This window comes from Leptonotus elevatus, chromosome 13, assembly GCF_054856555.1.
Source record: "Leptonotus elevatus isolate MCC_2025b chromosome 13, RoL_Lele_1.0, whole genome shotgun sequence".
Classification (NCBI taxonomy): Eukaryota; Metazoa; Chordata; class Actinopteri; order Syngnathiformes; family Syngnathidae; genus Leptonotus; species Leptonotus elevatus.
The window spans coordinates 3,097,506-3,121,780 of NC_141251.1; the positions used below are offsets into that span (position 1 = coordinate 3,097,506).

At 41.5% G+C, this 24,275-nt stretch overlaps 1 protein-coding gene across 3 annotated transcripts in view; it reads right to left on the bottom strand.

Moving 5' to 3' along the window:
• fmn2a (formin 2a) overlaps positions 1 to 24,275 on the bottom strand; it is a 54,613-nt gene that overhangs the window by 14,967 nt on the left and 15,371 nt on the right. For all 3 annotated transcript variants that reach the window (XM_086093406.1, XM_086093405.1, XM_086093407.1), the window contains exons 7-16: positions 21,327 to 21,388; positions 17,850 to 17,941; positions 17,642 to 17,771; positions 16,531 to 16,677; positions 15,533 to 15,592; positions 14,801 to 14,921; positions 11,051 to 11,143; positions 4,024 to 4,075; positions 2,288 to 2,437; positions 95 to 176 (exon numbers count right to left, since the gene is read on the bottom strand). In XM_086093406.1, the coding sequence (XP_085949532.1) occupies positions 95 to 176; positions 2,288 to 2,437; positions 4,024 to 4,075; positions 11,051 to 11,143; positions 14,801 to 14,921; positions 15,533 to 15,592; positions 16,531 to 16,677; positions 17,642 to 17,771; positions 17,850 to 17,941; positions 21,327 to 21,388 (989 nt within the window). The remainder of the gene's footprint in view (positions 1 to 94; positions 177 to 2,287; positions 2,438 to 4,023; positions 4,076 to 11,050; positions 11,144 to 14,800; positions 14,922 to 15,532; positions 15,593 to 16,530; positions 16,678 to 17,641; positions 17,772 to 17,849; positions 17,942 to 21,326; positions 21,389 to 24,275) is intronic.

Here is a 24,275-nt window from a genome sequence, read left to right on the forward strand (position 1 = left end):
GGGGAAGAGAAACGAGATTTGTTTTGTTTTTTTTCCCCATGAGGCTACTAGAGAAAAAGCAGATTAGACTCGCAGAAGAATAACGATGACGCACTATTCCAGTTGCGTGTTTGGGTGTGACCACGTAGGATGATTTCTCTTTGGCCTTCCTGAAGCACTCCTCCGCCATCTTCAGCCTAAAATACAGCAGACGCAAACGTTATTCTTGCAGCATGCGTTGGAATTTGTTGTTGGGTTTGCGGTGTTTTGTGCACTGGGATGGAGTTATGGGGTCACATAAAAAAAAAAAAAAAAATGAATATATTCTATTATTATAGGGCAAAATGACATTCCATTTTTCTAGACAAAGTAATATTTTATGAGGGGGGAAAAAAAAGTATTCACAGTTAGAACTTTCCAACAATAATGTTGGCAATTCTAGGATAACACATGAAGGTACAAATAATCCAGTAAAGAAAATACCAGAATAATTTGTGGAGAATTTTGTATTGTTATTATTAATATTATTATTATTATTATTACAAGAACAACAAATGATAGAATAAAACTTGTACTATATAGAATAGCTATATAAAAAGCAGTCCACTTAAATAGTCCAGATAAAAAGTTCTAGTTTTTGTAAGCCTGTAATATTTTTTGGTAATGATTTTTTAGAGAATACATTTAAAATCTCCAAATCTTCAGAGAATAAATTCATTATATTATCAAGAAAAAAAATTACATTTTACAAAAATATTTCAAGGGTTGATTCCCAAAAAAAAAAGAAAAAAAAAGTGTTAATATTTCAACAATTGAGTCAGACTTTCTTGAGAATAAACTTTACATAAAAAAATAATTCTTACTGGAATAGTGTTGTATAAGGGTCAATGAAAAATAAAGTTGTTGTTCTTACAACAATAAGGTCATAATGTTAAGAGGAAAAGTTAGCATTATTTTTGAGAATATAATAATCATGATCTCCCATTTAAAAAAAAAAATCAAGTTTAACATTGCCAGAATAGAAAGTCTGTGACAATGTATCCTGCTGGGCTTCCTCCAGCTGTTTATGATATGGCTCAAATCAAAAGTCTTTCAAATGACTCACAAGCAATAACGGATGAGGTCAAGCAAACCAGTTCGGGACTAATAGAATGATTTGGGCTTGATGTGAAAAGCGGGCAAGAATAAATTGTCAGTGCCAGCTCTGTTGCATTTGCACAACAATCCACCGTGAGGGAAGATTACAATCTTTAATTGTGCGACCGCCACCGCACAGCGAAAAAGCTGCATGACAGCTCGGGGCAAAAGGTCAAAGAGTTCATGCTTTCAAATGTTTGTATTCTTTCCTGCTGTACAATGTGGCATGTGGCATAATGGACCAATTTGCTTTCTGTCGACATGCATTGTTATCAGCGTATCCATCGTAGCACTGGAAGCCAAATGGATGCTGCGTGTGTTCTTTTCATTACAAGGGTGAAGACCCAGATTTTGGGTCATTTCGCGTCTTTTGCCTTTGCGAATCGGAATGACCACGACAGGATCGACAGAGTGCACGAGATCCACTTCAACTTGTTCAAGAGTCGAGAACGTTTGTTGAATTATCGTTGTCATAAAGGTCATAATATTTGAATCAAATTTTTTTTTTTGTGTGTTCAGATCACACTATAACTTAATGGGAGTAGCTAACAGTTAGCTGTTAGCTTGCTTCAAAAACGGAAGTGACCTTCGCTTTATGGTTGAAGAAAAATTACTAAACAGACTGAACTAACTACCAAGTCAAATAAAACAAATAAGTAAAGTAAGATACATTAGGTTTAGCATTTGTGTTAGTTTTAGTTGTTGGCATTGGCATGTTTTTCTTTTTTCTTTTTGTTATATTTATATTTCTTTATATTTCGATTTATTGGGATACTTCCTCAATGCTACAACTTATTATGATGCTGTGACAATTTTCTTTATCATCTACCTAGCTACTGTTCTATCTGGCTATTTATGTAGCTGAGTAGCTAGCTAAACGACAAATACATACTAGCTAGCAAGTTAGCTACATAAATAGCAAGATTTATGTAAGTGAGCCTAGTCTAAGTTAGCCAAGCTTAGTTTTTTTTTTAAAGTTAGCTAGCTAAAAGACAAATACATATTAGCTACTAGCAAAAAACAACAAAAAAAAACAACTAAGCTAGGCTAACTTTGCAACATTTGCAATCTCACCTTTGCTAGCTAGCTTGGCTTGATCTGGCTATTTATGTAGCTAGCGAACAAACAGGCTATTCATCTCTCTAGCTAATCCGGGGTCTGTGTAACTTACCGTTCCTTTAGCATCAGTTTGTTCTGCTTCTTCCACTGCTCTTTAAAATCCGTGGAAAACTCATGCCAAGGGCCGAAAAGAGAGTTGGGTGACGCCTCTTTTTCTCCCGATTTGGGTTTGACGGAGAAGGATGTGCTCAGCTCCAAGAAACTGAAGGAAGAGGAGAACAAAAAAGAAAACATGAAAATCCAGACAAAACTATTACAACATGAGATAAAACAACAATTCAGTTATTGCAAAAAGAATTGGCGGCGTCAAGCAAATATGCAGAATCCAGACGCTTATCTTGGAGTTTGATGCTTTTTAGAAACAAAACAGGGAATTCAGAGAATAGATTTGTACTTAAGCCAGAACGAGCTGTAGTGTATCACAAACCTACACTAATGCAGTAGTAATTAATTAAATAACAATTAATGAATTAGTAAATAAATAAATACATAAATTAGGGGTGTTGGAAAAAAATCGATTCGGCAATATGTCGCCATATTACAGCGTGCAATTCTCGAATCGATTCGATATGCGGCTGAATCGGTTTTTAAGCATCCATTTTTTTATGGGAATATTCAACAAAATGTCTTACTTAGGGTTAGGATTCACACATTAAGCATGGAAGAATGTTATATTAATGGAACATTAAGCCTTAATATTTTAGTCCAGTGCTGTTCAAACATGAAACAGACTGCAGTGCTAAATGTAAGCCTGAATTTTCAGATATATACATTTTCATACAAATCTTACAGTGTACATGTACAAGTTTACTGATTAGTATTGTCTAAATTTGAGTAAAAAATAAAATAAAAAATAAATCGCAATCATCAATTTATAGATTTGTATTGGGATTAATCGGTATGGAATCGAATCGTGACCTATGAATCGTGATACGAATCGAATCGCCAGGTACTAGGAAAGGTCATGGGTGTCTGCACACCTCTGAGTACCCTTCAGGTAATATTTTAATGACAAACAATGAAAGTAACTTATCAGACCCCCTTCATCAAGTGAACTGTGGCTACTAAGAAGTAATTAAATCTGGCCCAAGATACTCAAATAACATAAAAACGTGTTTAGACCTCAGTCAATTGTCAACGGCTACAGATGGAGATGACAACGTGTACTGCGTTAATGAAATGCGAACGTGATGTTGATGTATGCGGGCGGCCCCCTTCGCTCCAATCGGAATGTCTCCTTCGGCAGACAAAGAAACCTTGACGGAAAAGTGGGAGGTGCCGCCGATCCATCAGAACCGCCGGTGCCGCGGGATGACGCACGTCAAGGTGTTGAACGGCGAGGCGGTTTGCAGTGGATCAATACAGCGGACAGGTTGGGGCTCTCTTTGTTTGGAGTGTGCTGCAGGAACGCATTCCTCGCCAGCCGTAACAGAAACCTGGAGCCAAGGCTGTCTCCTCTTGCTCCGCTTAGATAAACAACGCAGACACCGCGCGGGGGGGGCCTCCCGTCTACTGAGGCCCCCCGGAACGATGGCCTGCACCTTTCCCTACAACCGAGGGAACCAGAAGCCCTAAATATTGACAAAAGCGGCAAGATTACGTTCCTCTGTGAATATGGCATTGAAGGCTTTGTTGGATTTAACATCCCTTTTGTTGGCCTTTACTTCCAAACTCACAAATCAGGACTTTGACGCACAAGAGCAGTGGAATGGAATAAGAGGAATCACCTACCGGAGAGAGGTGAAGACGCTGCGGGAAAAAATCATGAAAGAAAGATCAAGGGCTTACGTGTTTTGAGTCTCTGCCAGTTGTTTCTCTTGCGATTCCAGCTCAGTTTTGGCTGAAAAAGAGAGAAAAGAAAAGACATTTTGTGGGAAAATGAGAGCCGGTGCGAGGAATGCGCGCAGGGATGAGATCACCGGCAGGCGGACTTGTATGTACACGAGCGTTCCTGCCTGCCGCCGTTAAACCAACAGTCGTCTTCGTGGTCGCTGGTGTGCCACCGAGCGGCGGTTCGAGCGGCGGTTCGAGCGGCGGCTCGCTTCGCTGTTGCACAACTGACAAATGATTCTTTTACGGAGTGCAGCAACAAGTGCCTCTTTGTGCAGCTGCCTCCCAATGGAGACGGATGGCTGTGTCGGTGCGAGAGGTGCGAGACGGAACAGGAGTGTGAGGAAATTAAGATTAGCGCACATGACTAGTGTCCATCAGCTCAGCAGTCCCGAACCAGGACCAGTTGGAGACTAAAGAAAATACATTTTGGTGACCCGAGAGAGCAAGATCAGGAGCGGACGTTGGAATGGCCGGGTCGTTCCAACGTCTCAAATCAAATCACAACATAAACTGGACATTATAAAAACGTGTCTAGCGAGTGTCGATAGTCAGGTTTCCATCCAATTGCGTCAACATTTTTAAGCTAATTTACTGAGAATGCACACAACGGACATTTGAGTTATACCCGTTTCCCTCCGTTCTTCTTTTGCGAATATTGAGAGGGGACTCCGCCGCATTAGGTGGCGGTATAATGAAATTGTGCATTAATATTCGCTTCTTTAATTAAATCCAAAAAGATTTCTGTTTCGTCGTGCCCCCAAACATACCTTTATTTTATCGTCCGCCATTGCTTTTTGACTACAAACGTACGTGTGACGTAATATACGGTCAAAACATGCGACGTGTCAGCGTTTCCATAGGCAAAATTTGCATTTTTCTTTTTTCGATACGCTTCCACCCCCTCCAAGCGTAAACACCTTTTTGTCTATTTTGGGCCCTTTTTCGAATTTCTAGCGTTTCCATTCAGTTTTAGTTGAGCATTTCTTGAAAATTTGAATACAAATGTGTGGATGATGGAAAGCCAACTATTTTCCCCCATTAGCCCAAGATGGGACTGACTTGTTGGACTGAAAAAAGTGCAATATTCAGCGTAACGGTAAGGTTAGGTTAGTATTTTAATCATGTTTTGCTTTTAGTTCATGTTTTTGTTTATAAAATTATTTAAACCAATTAATCGCACAATATTCCGTAATTAATAGCAATTCAATCGCCGTTTTCTACTACGTTTGACAAAGCTTTCAATTTTTAACCAATTAATCACGCAAATTCCGTAATTAATTGTGATTAATCGCAATTTAATCACATTTTTCTACTGCTATGTTCTACAGAGCTTTTAACAGATATATCAGTAAAATATTGGAATCGATGTAAAGTCATCAAATAGTAAGTATATTTAGTTTCCAAACTATTACGTTAGCTTTTTTTTAATCCTTGAATACAATAATTTTAAAATACAATGATCGAAACAGTTCAGCTTAACAGGCATTTTATGTTCTTCTCAAAACTTCTCCAGCGCTGTCGAGGTAACTTTGCGCTTAGATGATCCGTCAAAGATGTACAACTAATCTTGAGTTAATTGAGTTAATTTTTTTTTAATGCTTTAATGAATTTAAATTAATCTGCAGAGTTACAGCTTTAATTTCAACAGACCTAACTGCTGTACATTGAACCGGTCCCAGGTGTAAAAAAAAAAATAAAAATAAAATAATCGGCACTGCTGCACTGGTCAAAATTTCAAGCTGTTGTAATCTCAGCGGCCATCGGGGTCACTTGGAACGGCGGTGAAGTGTGACAGCCTGGCTCGATGCAGGTTAACTTATCTCAGCTCTGATCCGGAGGCTGCCTGTTTTGTTTTCAAAAAGAATAAGAGCAACAGCGGATTGGATCCAGAGGTATGTTTTCCCCCTTGGTCCATTTACCGTCGACGGTGCTGCCGAATAATTGTCAAAGAGGGAGCCAGTTGTCTTCGCAGGCCCCTCGCCGTCAATAAATGTATGCGCTAAAGCCGCATTAAACTGTCAATGATCAGGCATGTCCTAAAAGTCACGTCATCCTCACGGGTTCTTTTTGCGAGGTAGACACGACAGCAGATAGAACAGATCATCTTTCCTGGCGCAAAATATATGTTCAGCTCTTATCCCGAGAATATCTGCTTGCGATGTGTAATTGAAGCCAGAGCAGCATCTAAAGATCTCGGAGAAACCCGCTGGGACCGACGCAATTCCGCGGCGCTAAATCACCCATCAGCCCACGAGTCCCATTCCTGACGGACGACAGCTCGTCAATATATTATGATCAATCTGTAAACAATATTCATGAGGCTTGATATCTGCAAGTTGCTTTTGATTCTTTGAGAGAAGTAAATAAGTAATAACACACATGGACATTCATGAGAGATGTAACATCCGTCCGATATCAATTGGGTTCTCGATTTGATGGAACAATACTCTCCAAAAGTTAGCTAAAAATGGGAGCGTTGAAAGGCGATAATGAAAGTGACATTTGACCAGTCAAGAAAGATCAAATTTGATGCACATTAGACCGCAGATTGAAGATTCAGGCTTTCCCTACAGTGTTTTATTAGCCTGGCGGCTCACCAAAGCTTTCCTTGCCCATCCACCAGGCTTGGTTTACTTAGATACTAGACTAAAGTAACTAAATTATTCATAGGTGTGAATTGTAGATTGTCTATACGTGTCCTGGGCTGACGGACTATCCCGCCTCCAGAGGTGGCAAATCCAGGTCCAGAAAGTAAAAACCCTGCCACCGTTTGGCCTTAGCCCCTTATGCTAGCTCCCTTGCATGTAACCGAGCACCCGGGGAGTTAGCTATCTAGCACATGGGGCTAAACCCAAACTGTGGCAGGGTTTTTACTTTCTGGACCAGGATTTGCCACCTCTGTCTCTTAGTGAAAGTAAACTGTGAAGGTTCCTCCAGAGGTGGCAAATCCAGATCCAGAAAGTAAAAACACTGCCACAGTTTGGCTTTAGCCCCAGGTGCTAGATAGCTAACTCCCCGGGTGCTCGGTTACATGGAAGGGAGCTAGCATAAGGGGCTAAGGCCAAACGGTGGCAGGGTTTTTACTTTCTGGACCTGGATTTGCCACCTCTGGAGGACCCTTCACAGTTTACTTTCACTAAGAGACAGAGGTGGCAAATCCAGGTCCAGAAAGTAAAAACCCTGCCACAGTTTGGCTTTAGCCCCTTGTGCTAGCTCCCTAGCAAGTAACCGAGCACCTGGGGCTTAAGCCAAACTGTGTCAGGGTTTATACTTTCTGGACCTGGATTTGCCACCTCTGCCCACCTCTCAGACAAAGTTAACCGCGAAGGTTCCACCAGAGGTGGCAAATCCAGGTCCAGAAAGTAAAGAAAACCTGCCACAGTTTGGCCTTAGCCCCTTGTGCTAGCTCCATAGCAGGTAACCAAGCACCCGGGGAGTTAGCTATCTAGCATCTGGGGCTAAAGCCAAACTGTGGTAGGGTTTTTACTTTCTGGACCTGGATTTGCCACCTCTGCCTCTCAGCCAAAGTCAGCTGCGAAGGTTCCAACTCAAATGCGACCTAAATGAAGCCCAATCGAAACTGTCTGATGAAAAGCATGTATCTCCAAATGTTGTCATTTTATTATTAGCCAGAAAACAATCTGCGTTCCAGCCATAACTAAACTGACAAAGCATAGAGATACATACTTTTTTTATTGGACAGTGATGATATAACTGTAAAGTAACAGTTTATTTTAGTGATAATAAGGCGACCAAAACATAAAAAACATCTCACGATTGTTTATAGAAGAATTGGGGAGAATGGATGCAATCCCATCATCTGGTAATCTGGATGTCTATCAGAAACAGATTATCCAACAAGGCCCGATGACTGAGCATCAAAGAGCGGCGGGAGAGTTTGTGAAGCGAGCGGCAAAAATGGAGCGAGACCAAACAACGGATTTCCAACATGTCCGCTTCCCACTGTTATTCTGTGGTTAGTTTCATGGTCAGAAAACAAACAAAGGCAGTTCTAAACTATGGAGCCAGAAACAGTTTAACCCCCGGGCCTTTTTGGAGATTAGCGAAAAAACAAAAAAATATGACATTTGGCTCTTTTCTTGTTTTGTTTTGAGTTTGCTCCCCCGCCCTCTCCTTTCTACCGCCACAGTGGCGGAACCCCAAGAAAGCCGTCTGGAGCCATGCGAGTCAAACTTCCACGCTCGCAATGGTCTCTCAGAGGAAAAATCTTGTCATGTGAATCAAAGCGGGAGCTCCCATATTTCTCTCCACAACCCAGAAAGAGAGCGCATGAGAGAGGTTCGGAGAGAGAAGCGAAGGGGGGGTGGGGGGAGTAAAAGAGGGCGCCAGGAGCTTTCATCTGCAGACTTCCTTTCAAAAAACGGACAGCGAGCTTTACCGCCGAGCCACATATGCTCCGCGTTATACTTCCTAATTTGAATACAAAAGCAGTCGGTGCGAAGCCTGTGGCATGTTTCTTCAGAGAGATTGGTCACAGTCAGTTAAATGTAGCCTGGGTCAAAGCCAACAGAAGGCAAGTACATTTATCGTTATGTAAAAACACACAGCAAACAATGTTGAACAATGTTTTGCTGCTGCTGTATATATACTCAGTTGCGTGTTTTCCTAATTCTTCAGCATTCCTATTTGTAAGACCGCAGTACGATGTCCAAAGGTGGCGAATCCAGATCCAGAAAGTAAAAACCCTGTTACAGTTTGGCTTTAGCCCCTGATGCTAGCTAGCTAGCTAGCTAGCTCCCTAGCAGGTGAACGAACACAATGGGAGCTAACTAGGCAGCTAGCTAGCTAGCGCCTGGGGCTGAAGCCAAACTGTGGCAGGGTTTTTACTTTCGGGACCTCTTTGCCACCTCCTGTTATGGCTGTCTCTACACAGTCAATTCTGTAAAGTAAATTTTACTCTAAAATTTGTCTATTTGGTCCCACTCTAAATAGAGTAAAATGTACACTCCGAAGAGAGTAAAAAAAAAAAAAAAAAAGAATAAATAAAGTGACTCAAGGGTTTAGGGACTACAATCTACCCCCTGAATAAATAACGCAACTTTTGGAGGTGTGTCTGGATGCACTGGACCATGTAGAATGGACCCCCAAAAGCATGCACCTTGAATTGGGACACAGCTAATGAATAAGCTAATTCAATATTTCATATTTACGCTTGACTTTTAAATCTTGTGAATGTGTCTATATATGCTTTTTTTTGGCCAGGGAAAATAGTTATAGCACTGGTTTCCGCTACGTGTCCAATCTTGGGGACTCGACTATACCACAATTTCTCTCAGTTTCAATTTCATTGGGTGGTTAGTCAAGCATCTTTTTTTTTTTTTTTTTTTTTTTTTTTTAGGGATGAACCGCAGAAGAATTGAATATTAAAATTTAGCTGTCACATTTTTAAAGTATTAACGTGTTGATCTGCTGATGAACTCTGGTGTCTCAGTTTTTGGTTCACTTACACAGAACAAGTACATCCGCATGCTCCAGTAAATATTTTCAGTTGGTTGTTTTTGTCAGGTTGACAACATCTGATGGCGGCTTTGGAGTGACATGGGAGGGGTGAGGGAAAAAAACAATATATACAAAAAAAATCTAATTTTCAGTTTTTGGACTTCTCCTCATAATCTTTGATTGCTCAGTAAGATATTGGGTCAGTTTAATGAAGCAAAACCACGTGAGACCGAGGCGATGGAAAACCACTTTCAGTGTTGACATCTGAAATGTGACACCGAGTCTTACAAGCTGCTTTTTGGAAGATGGATTTCACTGGTTATTTCATCCACATTATTCAAATGATTCTGTACATTAGAAGTGCGAAACGGCATCAATTGAACTGCTTTCATACAAGGTTGTCAGCCGGGTAATGTAATTCTGAAGCATGGGCAGTGAAAGAGGAAGTGCGCATCAATTCATCATCATCATTTTAACAGCCCTTTCGGTAAACATCACATTGCCAAGGTTTATTGGATTTAGATCGGCGCGGAGACAGACGCGGAAGAGTTCAACAAGCGACAGGCTTCTTTTCTGCTTTTTCGGTGTGCAATTGTAACTGCATCTTGGGGGGGGTTGTACTATGTTACCGGGTTGGTCATTGTCTTCTCAAATAAAAAACGATGTTTGAAATTGATTTATTTTGAATAAACACAGAAGATAATTTGTCTTCTTTCATTAATGACTACAGAAATTAGCAAACAATTACTGTTGATATGCTGAAATCAGAGGATTTGGACAATTTTAAATGAAAAAATGACTCCAAATGATTACCCTATTAACTCATTCACTCGCTGCCATTTTCACTGAAGCAACCTCCTTCGCTCCTGGCTGTTTTACTGGATTTTGAGTGATTTTGCAAGGCACACAGAATATTGTGTTCTATTGCTATAACAACATGGAACAAGAAAGATTCAAGTCTCTTCTTTCATCAGGAAAAAAGTATATTTCTATCAGTTTCCGTTTTGCAGCAATTAGCATTAGAATATTGCTAAGTTTCATCATTATCCACAAACTTGTTGAAAACACTGGCAAAAAGAGCTTGTTGCAACATGGCCCTGGCTGATCTCTTATGCTCTGCTGCCACCTGCCACTACCATTGCTTTAAGCAACCTCTTCAGGTCAGAAGCTGCATCAAAGCCTTCTGTATGCTCTAGCATACAAAAACATAGAAAACGTATAAATACGTTTTTGGGACCATGGCAGTATTTAAAATAGAAAGTTTTTGGGAGCAAATGAGTTAAAATAGTTGTCAATTAATTTAATAATTGATTACTTGTAGATTAAACGATTCATTTTGACAGCTCTAATTTAGAGACAGACACTCATTCACACTCACAGCTGTGGACAATTTTGAGTCATCGTTAAAGCGAATATGCATGTTCTTGAGAGACAATAAAGCTGGAATATGTGCCGTATTCCGTACATTTGTTCAACTTTCTGGCAAACTGTATGTGGATGTGACAAAGCGCGAATAACTCACCTTGGCTAACAAACGCATCCATCTTGTCCTTGAAGGGTTGCAGGTTGTCTTCTGAGGACAGCGTGCATACTTTTTCCGTCTCTCTGGAGCACACTGAAAGAAAAAGGTTGTGAAGATACGCAGTGGCGGAGCACATGTCACCACAGGTTACAACTTTGGCTTCTTCTTTTTTTTTTTTTGCAAGCGTAGACTTTATGACCCCGAATGCAGTGCAGGCAACGGAATAAAAATACATGCTAGAAAAGTCAGAGCCTCATCCAAGTTTTCACATAAAGTGAATACCAATGTCAGAACTTGTGCATTCTTAGCACAAAAATATGCGATAACCTAGCTTTTATTCTAATACAGGGGTGTCCAACTTTTTCGTTTGAGGGCCACATACAGAAAAATTACCACTTTAAAATTCTTATTTTTTTAATGTACTTAACATGCTCAAATCAATCAATCAATCAGGCAAGAAATGATCTATTGTTTATGTTTTCTAGTAGCAGCAGAAGCCGATCTTCACTTTCAGAACCTACACGAGCACAAACTGTAGTAAGATGACCATTTTTAAAACAGTTTCTTGAGGATCATTAACTCATTCACTCCCAGCCATGTTCACTGAAGCAATCCCCTTCACTCCCGGCTGTTTCATTGGATTTTAACTGATTTTTACTGACCTACCAAAAGAAAGATTCGAGTCTCTTCTTTCATCCATTTCTTTCTGTTTCCATTTTGTAGCAATTAGTTTCATGAGTATTCACAAATCGGTAAATCTCTTATACTCTGCTGCCACCTGCTGGCCGTTTTTGTAATAACTACCATTGCCTTAAGCCACCTCTTCAGGTCAGAAGCTGCATCAAAGCCTTCTGTATGCTCTAGCATAAAAAGCAAAACAAAATTATAAATACATTATGGGAGCATGGCAATATTAAAAATATGTTGTAAAAATGTTATACGTTTTTGGGAAAAATTTAGTTAATGCGATTTGATTATAAATCAACACAAAGCAGAAAGTGGACAAAACTATTTTTGATTCTTTATTTTGAAGAGAAATTGTCTGCTACTTGAGCGGTGAATACTTTCATTTGTATCTTATGACCAGCCTTGCTGGCAGTGTCAAGTGTCATTTTTAGTTTAAGCTGTGGGCCGCTGAAAAAAATGGATGGTGAGCCACACAAGGCCCCCGGGCCGCAGGTTGGACATCACACTGCTCATATCGATACCCAATGTCAACAAGACCGAAAAAGAGAAGAGGAGAGGACGTGATCGTGTATGAAATTTAGAAACCATATGTCGCCTCCCCTCATGGGACCTAATGACTTCGACTCGTGTTCCCGGTGCTAGCAGAGGTCATTTTAGCGCTTATCGGAACACCCCAGTGTCCCATTCGGAAAGTCGGCGTCTGTTAGAGAACTCAGCAGACGTTAGGTTACGAAGAGCGCCGCAGGTAGAGCAGGTGATGACGTTTTTATGTGCGGGTAGTTCGCGACAATGCCGTTCGGAGGGGGTACCAGACAAGCCTCAATTCTCATACCCCCCTGCGAGCGACTAAATCTTCACGACTTACAAATTACGACATAAAAAAATGAAAATAAAAACTTTGTCTGGCAAAGCGTATCCCAAAAGTTGATTAGTTTAGCAGTAAAGGCGCATAAGACATCCTAGGGACCAAAACTTGTTTGGGGAACTGACGACGGAGACAATCTCACACTTTAATATTTGCACAAAAATACATTTATAAGTGCCCGTGGACATGCTTGGAAAATGCTGCTGAGTGTTTTGAGAAAGAGAAATGAGCCATTTCCCAACAGCCACATTCGTTAGGTCTTCACTTCCTTGTCAAAGCGCAAGCCAAGCAGCACATTTGCTTCCAGAGATCTTGATCAACCAACCAATCAATCAATCAAATGGTTTTTCCATCTGTTTCATGATGGAACATTTCACCGTATCGAAGTATCTCCTTTTGTAAAAAAAAAAAAAGAAATTGCCTCAGACGTGAGGAGAGATGCTGTTGCCAAAAGCAAAATGAATTTAGAGCTATAGAAGATAAAATGAAATAGCGTATTATAGAAATTTCCAGATGTGATGAGATGAAACCCGGCCCCCCACAGTGAACAATTTAATTGGACACTTTTGGCGTAGTTAGTAGGGATGTAACGATAATGGCAATATCGTTAAAACTGCCACAATATCGTCGTCGTCGTGTCACGATATTAAAAGCAGCACGTCTGGGTGAAACACTGTGAAACCTTCTTATGTTGCTTTCGTTGCTTGAATGTTTGTTTTATATGTTTTTTTTTAAATATTTTGTCTTTACACATCAGTTAGTTTTTTCTTTACATACATGTTCGAAATAAAAAAGGAAAAAAAAAAGGGAACATGCTTTTTTTTGTTGCCATCTTTGCAGAGGATGTTGCAGCAGGACCCTGTGGACAAAATTCAAAAATCTTCCTATCAAATTTTCAACTAATTTACACTGGGTGAAAATCAAATGAGCGCCATCATTATGTATGCTGATCTCAATTTCATGAGGAGGTCTACCGAACCCATGGGGGTCTCGTCCCGAACCATTCACATCTGTTTCTGCTTGCCGTCTCGACAACAACCAGATGTTATCTCGCAGCTGACACACCTCCGCCAATCTGATCGCGGCCGTGGCAATGCTCGGCTTTTGAGAAAATGAGTTTCCGTTTCCGCGCGAGAACTTATGTTAAAGGCCTCATGCATAATTCATTTCTCCACATGTTTCCTCACGCGTTGCCCAATAAACAAATAACACCTCAGGGTCGAGTTGAGCAGATGGGGGGAAAACGCAGGCGAGCGAGCGAATGTCCAGCCTGTTCAGAAGAAGATCGCGGTCGGGTGCACAGCAAAATTTCTAGTGTTAGATTTAACATTCTGAGTGTTAATCTAACACTAGAAAAGTGTTGATATGAGTCCACACCAATGAGTGTAAATCTGACCATTTTTAAAGTGTTACTTTTTTCCACACTTAGCCAGTGTTACTCCAACACTGTAGCATAATTTTTTGGGGGGGGATTAACACTTAGAGTGTTAAATCCAACACTAGAAAAGTGTTTATATGTGTCCACACCAATGAGTGTAAATCTGGCACTTTTCAAAGTGTTACTCTAACACTGTGTAGTGTTAAACACTAGAAAAGTGTTTATATGTGTCCACACCAATGAGTGTAAATCTGGCACTTTTCAAAGTGTTACTCTAACACTGTGTAGTGTTAAAAATTTGAATTGAAATTTGTTTGACAGTACTCTATAGTGTCAGTGTTAAACATTTAATCCTGCCAAACTACACTTAACTCTGGTGTCTAAACACTTAAGAGTGTATTGCACTAGTGTCAGTGTTAAAAAATGTAACTTCATTTATCGAGTTTTTCCTCCTTACAGGGCCCTCAAAGCACTTTACTTTTTGACTACTGATGACACTGCATCAGGAGGGGTTCAATATCTTGCTCAAGGACACTTTGACACGGTCACACGGGTCTGGGATTGAACCCTCAAACTGAGGGTTGCGAGACGACTATTAAAATGCCGACAGCGCGCTGGATTAACTGGAAAGTTTCTCCTTCACCGGAAATGAGGGCGTGGTCCATTTAACACTCAAGGTAGCGCTTTTCAGGTTACACCCAACGTCCACCCCAACACTCAAGGAAATTGACTCTGACAGTGTTAAAATAACACGACTTACTGCATATATTTGATCGAAGACTGGATATTTAACACGGACCGATTTGCCGTGCCGGCTTACCATTCAGGTCCTTCCGTAGCTTGCGCAGATCCTTTTCAAAGTCCTCGAACTTCATCTGGGAGGCCTGGAAGAGGTCGTGCGGCTCGGGTAGAGGGAAGGCGCACGCTTCTCTTCCGGCGTTCTGGAGAAGCACGCACGCAGAGAAACACCCGATGACTTGAGGAAGGCCTCGCTTGTATACGTTATGAACACACGAGCCAGATTGATGCAAATGTCTTACAGTAAGTGGCCCTTGTGTGCTTATGAACAATTCAAACAAATATGTTTGATTTTGCAACACATTTAGGAGCATTTAAGAAGGGCAAACAGGAACAAAAACATCATCACAATCCTCTCCATCACTGTCGCTCCAAGGCCATTATGAGTGCTGCGAGCATGTAACGCGGGTTGATTTTGGCAAGCGGCGCTCGGGCCCCGAGTTCATCTCATCTGGCGAAAACTAATTATTTACACCAGCGCCTCGTTAGATGCCGCGCCAGCGAACGGACGGGCCGGTTTGAACGAACCCAGGCCGAGAGATGAAGAGTGAAACACAGACAGAAAATCACCAGGAGGAGGAGGAGAGATTTCAATTTGCCGTATATACGGAAAAGAAAAATAAATAATTTGATAAAGGATAAGTCATTGTATCCTCTGGCGGGAGAGGAGATGAAAAGAGGGCTCTGGAAGGATTTCTGAGGGAATCGGACCCCAACGGAAAAGTGATTCAAATAAACAGAAATGAAAACATACCTCATCAAAGTGCCTCAGATAGTAAGCAACCACGTAGGACAAAAGACTCTGGGAGTTATCCTGAAAGAAAGGAAAAGACCTAAATAAATAAACCCAAATCCTTTATTTATTAATCTAATCATCTCGGAGCAGGACGTTTCAATTTGTGCGTGGGCACACAAAAATAGAAACAGCAGCCCTGAGGAGGGGGGGGGGGAGCATCAATCATGACATTAGGGGAACAATGTAACAACACGCTTGGCTGGCTGTCATAATTCAGAGTGGGATGTTCTTTATGGACGCAACGCTCGGTCCACCTCCAGCATCAAGTCCTTATATGGCGCTGCCAAGGGCAGACTGGGACCAGCGTGATATTGAGCGAGAAGAGTAAACACGATGGCCTCTCCTCCAAAAGCTCTGCAGCTCATGCGGACCACAAGTTCCAAGATTTGGCTCTAATTCCAGGTCGGGGGAGACACCGGAGGTCAAGATTTTCCGATGACTTTCGCTCGACTATTTTTATATACAGTGGAACCTCCAGAGCTGGATTTAAGGCATCGTTCTCATTTCGAAACCTTTTTGTCCAACGGGATATCATGCCAAGTGATAGGCAAGGCAAGCTAACTGTCAGACGGCGTTCAAGAAGCTAACGCAAAGTTCATTATTAATTCGGTCTAAAACTAAAATACAATAATCGCCATATAGAGACACCTGACACATAGAAAAGGAACATGAGACATCTTTAGCCCATGCTAATCATTAGCATCATACATTTAGCTTCATGCTATTTACATTAGCATCTGGTTGGTAAAGTTATTTTTTTCAACAGGGGCATCATAAAACACCACCAAAGAAAAGCAACATCGGCTTTTGAGGCACATTTCTAGAACATTCCTCTGAACTCCGACATCTTTTGATTTAGCTTTGGATATTGGCGGTTCCATATTATGACAACATTCCCTTCCTGACACGACATGACACTTTCTTCTTCTTCTTCTTCTTTTTTTGTAAGTACTTACGCAGCTCTTAACGTCCTTCAGTTTGGGCAGAATGTCCAAGGTGAAGCCATCCGCCTGCCCGCGGGTTCGATTGCCTCCATTCATGAAGTTACCAAAAGCTAGAACCAGACCCAGAACCTGCAATACACACTTCCCACTCTGAAGAGACTGACACACACAGAAACATCAAAGTCAGAACAACAAAAACAGAAATTAGAGCACCGAGCAGGACTCTCACAACCTTGGCCACGTTGGGATACTTGAGTGTTTTGGTACTGAGACATAAGACAGGAAGTCGAAAATATAAATGTTTGAGGCCTTATGTATGTGCTTGAATATTTGCCTATTTACACCCACACAAAAAAAAAAAAAGCATCAATAGTTGAGTTTCCATCCACCCATTTGTATTCGAATTTTCAAGAAATGTGAAAATAAACTGAATGGAAACGCTTGAAATTCGAAAAAGGGCCCAAAATTCGCAAAAAAAAACAACAAAAAAAATGTTTTACGCTTAGAGCGGTGGATTTTGAAGCGTATCGGAAAAAAGAAAAATGGAAACCGGTTTTGTGAATAACCGCTTGCAAGACCGGATACTACGTCACACGTACGTTTGTAATCCCAAAGCAATATATTATCGCTTCCTGGTCGTCGTCTTTTTCTTTAAAAAAAACATCTATGGTGTATAGCGCCACCTACAGCGGCGGAGTCCCCTCTCAATATTCGCAAAAGAAGAACAGATGGAAATGGGCACAAGTCGCATGTCGGTTTTGCGCATTTTCAGTATATTTGCTTAAAAATTTGAAACAATTGGATGGAAACCTGACTTTTTTGTCTTTGCCAGCAGCGCATTGCCATGGCAACAGCATGCAACACAAAAAAAAAAAAATCAGTAACTTCTCATTTAAAACACCTTTAGATAAAACGCCCAAGTTTGAAGACGATCGGAAACATTTTCTAGGAGGAGTTTGTTAAAATATGACCTCTAGAAAAAGGCAAAAATGGGGCCAAATTATAAAATCTAATCAAAATGGCGGACTTCCTGTTCAGTTTAGGGTATGACACTCAAAATGCTTTTTTATAGGTCTCGAGCAGTAGCCAGTTACAAAAAGAGCTCAAGGTTACCGCATCTCACCTTGCATGTTCTTTGTAGGATTTCCATTTTCCGGACAATGGAGGTGATGCATTCATGGAAAGTGGACTGGAAAAGGATGCAGAAGACCCTTTCGGAGAAGTTGGGGATCTCAGATAACTGCAACAAGAACCTGAAGAAGGAACGTCGAAGGATGTTCACTTTCATCCGGTGAGCAGATTCAAGTAGCGCATTGCGGACTTAGACTTACTGCTCGGGCTTGTCCAGAGGCTTTGCGTCCTTTTTGTCTTGCGCCGACTTCATGTGTTTGGTGATGTTCTCCATCTCGTCATTTTGGGCTCTCTGATTGATGGAAATGGTTCCGTTGGAAAATTCAATTGGCAATGTTTCAAACCAAATGTATTGCAAAGTGACGTGAAGTCGTTGCTACTGTGGGTTGAAATAAAAAGCGTGAGTATAGAGTGGATGCAGCTTGCGGAGGCGGAGCCTAAAGTCCACAAAGACAAAGTAAAGCATTTTCACTTGTGGAGGCAGCACTTCAAGCCCTCTGTGACTAAGGCTCCGCCAACGCATCGACAAACACAACACAGACTTAGATGGTCGCTTGAAGGTGGCTCTGGTTTTTTGCCCAGCCCTGATCCAAGTCACGGGTAGAGTTAATTTGGTCAAACTATGACTCAGCAAAACTCAAAAGAGCTTACAGCTTTTCACTAATAAGCAGATGACAAAAGAATTTCTTGCATACTAACAATTCCATAACATGTCAAGTACACACTAAAATGCTTGATCATGTCAGTTCCATTTCCTGCCCAGACAGGAAGATGATGACGATGGACAAATTGTGAAGATGCCTCTCCCCCCCACTTGTCCATCGAACCTTGGCTGCTCAAGCCGGCCTTCGCGTGGATCCTCAACAGACATCAAAAAACGAGCATCAAACGCAGCGAGGGTCCGATTAGTATTCTGCACACCGCCGCCTTTTTCTTGGGGCGAGGGCGAGCGCTCGTTCGCCCTCCTCTTGAGACATTTTCAAGTGTAAATAGATTTAACACAAAACAGATCCGTTTCAAAGGGCGGCAGCGCAGCCCAGCAGTGTTCGGCGTAATTGGGGACAAGTAGGCATAAGCGTGTGATCTTTGAATTGCAAGGGCATGTTGCAACGGTTGTTAGCATGGAAAACACAGTCCCATGTGGAATATCAAATGCAAAGGAATGTAGGATGATATTCCGTGATGCCAGATTTGGAGCAGTCGTTGGCCAAGTGGTATTCATTATGCGCTTTTTTTCTAGTTCTGGGCAAAGGGAGCCGACTATGGCTAATTCTCTCATTTATGTCACTCAGTTTCCCGTTTATGAGAGTCTCTGTGCACTGAAGTGCAAAGAATACTTTCCAAATGAGCGCGGGTATAAATGTCATAAACATATAAAGACATCAGAAGCCCACACGCTATGAAGAAAATAAAGAGGCGATCATTAAAAGATCGTACGCGAGGGGGCCGTGCTTCTGACTGACCCGCGTGACATTGCGCTACCGTCAGCAGTCTGAGCTTCAGACAGCCAGTCTGGGCCCAGATTATGGCTTGTGATATTGCAAAAAGGAGGGAGCCGTTTTCCCACTATCACTGCCACCCCCTTTTTAATGGCTTATTGTTCAAAGCACAGGAGTGACTATAATCCGCAAGATCGCAGACTGAGCGACTCTACGCCCGCAAAAAAGGGAGAAAAAAAAAAAAGAAGAAAAATCTCCGTGTGCTCGCTTTCAGTTTGCTTGCGAGCGCGTTTGTGCCGAGGCGACGCGAGGAAAGTGAGGGAGAGCAGTCTTCTCAGCCAGCGAGCGAGCGAGCGAGCGAGGGCGTAACCATTAGAAGCCCCCTCGCATTCCTCAAGACAGGCTGACTGTGCTGCCAACTGTGGTTTAGGGGTCTGGAGACCCACAGACAGGATGGAGTCTCGCAATACAAAAGGGAAACAATTTGGCTCCTCCACTCAATAACACAGCCCGAGGCGGCGAAGGGACGGGAGGGGTGGAAGGAGAAAGGGGGCGATAGGCCTTCCAAATCGTGGGGTGAGCGGTTGAGAGGTTAGAGGAGACTCTTGACATGTCGGATCCGAACGGCAGCTCATCTTGTTCCCATGATCAACAATCAGCGATTTACAGTCAAGCAGCGCCGCTAATTTGCCATTCACGTTTTTGTTTTTTTTCTGTGGAAGCTTATCCTCGGATGTTTACCGAAAAATTCGCCTATTACACATAACACCCTAAAAAAGCCTTTTTTACACTGCACTTACCAGAGCGCAGCATGCTATCGTCAAACCCTTTCATTGTGTATGTGGTGAGGGGCAGGTATGGAGGTCAAAAACCCCTCCAACAGGAGAGGATTTAGTGTTAATAGAAACCCTGCCACAGTTTGACTTTAGCCCCAGGTGCTAGCTAGCTAGCTCCATTATGGCTCGTTTACCTGCTAGCTAGAGAGCTAGCTACGCTAGTTAGAAACCCTGTCAGTTTGGCTTTAGCCCCAGGTGCTAGCTAGCTAGCTCCATTATGGCTCGTTTACCTGCTAGCTAGAGAGCTAGCTATGCTAGTTAGAAACCCTGTCACAGTTTGGCTTTAGCCTCAGGTGCTAGCTAGCTAGCGCCATTATGGCTCGTTTACCTGCTAGCTAGAGAGCTAGCTAGCTAGTTAGAAACCCTGTCACAGTTTGGCTTTAGCCCCAGGTGCTAGCTAGCTAGCTCCATTATGGCTCGTTTACCTGCTAGCTGGAGAGCTAGCTAGCTAGTTAGAAACCCTGTCACAGTTTGGCTTTAGCCCCAGGTGCTAGCTAGCTAGCGCCATTGGTGCTCCCAATGGTTTCCGACTGGTTAGGAGAGAACCACTTTCAAATCCAAGAGGAGATTTTTATTGTTGACAGGCCGTGGTGGCAAATATTACGAAGGCACAGCACGCTTGCAAGTGTCCTTGTCAAAGTCTTGGACGAAGGAGGAGGAGCAAAAGTCCATGAGATTCAGTGTGACAAAAACATGTTTACCGTGTTAAATCATCGCTCCCCTATTCAGGCCCTCTCCAAACATCACACGGTTTGTGGCGAGCCGCTCTGCCTAATGCCTAATGCCCATGTCCTTTCGTTCAACCCTTCACAGGGAGGCAGGAAACGCCACATCTGAAGTGAAAAATCTCTTCACAGTAGAGTGGCGTCGAGTGGAAAAACATGCCGCTTGATTCTGAAAACACTACAGCCTAATTGAATTCATTTTTTTCTGCAAAAGTTGAGCTTTTTGCTTTTGAAGGGCAGCCATTGTGTGAATTGTGGTTACACAAGAAAAAAAAAAAAAAGCAACGCTAACAGCTGACGGTCGCCTGCTTGGAAGTGCGATGAATCACGTCTCGCCAAATCCTTGCTAGGTTGCCTTCTGCCATTCAATAACAGTTTATTTATGTAGACGGTGTGAAATGTGCAAGTACGTCTTTCTGTTTGCCGCAAGCGACAGTTTCAAAATAAAAGCTAAACGAAAAAAAAAAAAAGTGCTTAGCCGTGTTGCAGTGCGGCTTTTGTTGCTCAACGTTTGTGTTTATGTATTTTTTTGCACTGGCGGGAAAAGTGCAGAAATGATTACGGCTCGAGATTGATGACACAAACCGCCGTCTGAGCGAGACTGGCTCGTCTTTCCCTTCAAGATAAAAACGTTCTCAGAGCAAGTGTTGACACCCCTCGACGCTTTTGATACTCACATTCTCATAAAGCGCTTGTAGGGTCTCCAGATCCACGACAGTGTTGTCCATATTGAGGACGGCTGAGGGAGGAAGGACAGGACATTATAAACAAGCAAGGGCATGACCTTTAGGTTCTCTGAGCACAAAATTGTCATAATAACATTATAGTGGACATATTATCACGCATTGTTTTCACAACTTTGGCCGTTCCCAAATGTCTTAGTGTCACAACTGTGCCATACTTTTGGCCTGGCCGATTATTGGCGCCAATATTAGGCATTTTAACAAATATCGTATCAGCCTTTTTTTTTTTATTCTGACGGCCTAAAACCATTTTACGCTCAGGGAGCCATTTATTTAAATGTTCAGTTAACTTTATAAGAGATGCTGCTGACCCTGGGAGCCTTCTTTTCTTTTCTCATTTTTAAAAGTTGATTTTTACTTGTAGGAGAGTGAAATTGATTAGGGCTGACTTCACCTATTCCATTTGCATGCAGCATAACAGGTAAATGCTGCTTCACCATGTTTTCTTTGAAATCTGGGCTCCACTTAATTGACAATGTGCAGACTTCAGAGCCCTCCTGGCTTTATATTCAGTTAGCACTTCCTTAACATCACTGGCAGCTATTTTCACTGAAGCAACCCCCTTTGCTCCCGGTTTTACTGGTTTTTGACTGATTTTGCAAGACCCACAGAATATTGTGTTCTATTGCTATAAAAACATGAAACCTACCAAAAGAAAGATTAGTCTCTTCTTTCATCAGGAAAAAAATGTATATTTCTATCTGTTTCAGTTTTGCAGCAATTAGCATTAGAATATACCTAAGTTGCATCACTATTCAAGATCACAATTAGCGCGTTACTCGCGGCACTTATCACTCAAAAGAACGGCTGTTCATACAAAATGCTTCAGGAATGTATACAGAAAAGCATCTTAACATTACTCACCGGCACATGCTTTTCCTACACTGCAAAAAAACAACAACTTTTATTTGCATAACTTTATCGTGACCTTTTTCTTCTACTCTCTAACGTGGCTACAACTTAACTGTGTGTCAGAACGCACGGAACCACACTAAGAGGCCAAATCGTGTACATGAACATGAACAGCGCTCCCAATAAAGGCACACACAAACAAAGGCAAGACAGTATAAAATAATTTAAATAAAATCGATTCTGAATGGTACTAAATGAGAATTGCGATTCTTATGAGAATCTTTTTTTTTTTTTTTTTTTAATGGCACACCTCTAAGAAATGTGTGACAAAACAATGAGGGGATATTAGACTCAAAAACTGGACTGTCCCGGACCAGTGGAAACGAAAACATCTGGTCACCCTTGTATAGACTACAACATTAGCATCTTAATTAGCTACCTGAGCTGCAATTGGCTAAATTAAATGTACACGTGCACAAATACTACTGATACTAGAATGCATCATATGTCTACTTTAAAGCGGTTTGAACTGGAATGAATTACTGTATTCCAAATATAATTATATCTCATTTTGAAAGTTTGTTTTGAAATTGGAGGCTACGGATTGTGGTCACGCAAGATCGCGGCACAACTGTAAGAAGAAGCGCCTCGAGCAACTGATACCATCAGATCTGCAGAATGTCTTTAGCGTTGCTATCTGCCATCTCGTTCTCCTTAAGAGTCCGAGGAATTCCTAAACCGTTGTTCTTCTTGTCACTCACGGCGACGCCCCTCCGTTGCCCCTCCCCCCTTCCCCACAAACCATTTGGTTTTCATTCAAGCTGAATCAGAATCTGGCGGGCTGTTTTCCATTGAAGGCACGTTTGAAAAGATTGCAACAGAGATCGATGGCCACGTTGAAATGCGGCACGGCAGACGTCATGTCATGTGACGGGTGGACACGAGACAACAAGCAAACAACAGCAACGTGTTGACTGGTCGCCGAGCAACTGCGCCGACATACACAAGGGAGCATCTTAAAACGTGTGAATCACAAGTGCTTTTTCCTTTGGAGATGTTGAAATGTTGACAGGCGGCGCCGTTTTTATCATCGGCAAATAAAACGCGTGATTCACGACATCAGAAGTGACAATTACTCAAGCATGTGAAGCAAAGTTCATTTCCCAATCTCATGAAGATCAGGACAAAATTATATCATGGGAACATTTTCTTATTAAACTGCAAAGACACTTTGTGCTATTTTGTTTTATGTTTGTAAAAATGTCCAGACCTTCATTTAGTCCTCCTTCCATTCATCAGTTTCTCTATTGTTCATCCATCCCCAACTTGCCACTCAGATCCTTTTGTATGTCCGTCAATCCAACAGTCATGGCATAACGATGTTCTATTTGAAATATTACCATGCTCCCATTCGCAAAACCCGTTTCCATAGCCAAAATTCGCATTTTCCTTTTCTCGATACTCCAAGTGGGTTTTTTTTGTTTTGTTGTTGTTTTGGGCCCTTTTTTGTTTCCAATCAGTTTTATTTTCAAATTTCTTGAAAATTTGAATACAATTGTGATGTCATCTTCAGTCGACAGCAAGTGGCAAAATGGCCGCCCCCTGAGATAGATAAAAACGGCTGGATTTTGCTTCATAACTCATATTCCAAAAATGTAATATTAATCAGAATGTCATGTTTAGACTAGTGTGGTCACATATAACATATTATTGTCAAGAAATGTTTCAGGTTGATTTTCACTTTAACTCATTCACTGCCATTGACGTCTATAGACGTCAAAAATTCATTTGAACTATTTCTATTAGTTTAACATTTTTTCCACTTTTTGTTAACAAGAGTATGAAAACCTATATATTGTTTTGGTACATTTAGAACAGATATAGAATTTGTGATTAATCATGAGTTAACTAGTGATTACAAATTTTAATCACCTAACGCCCCAAATTTTTAATAACGTTGTCTTTTCTTTTTTAAATTCATTTATTGCAATTGATGGCTATAGACGTCAAAAACTCATTTGAACTATTTCT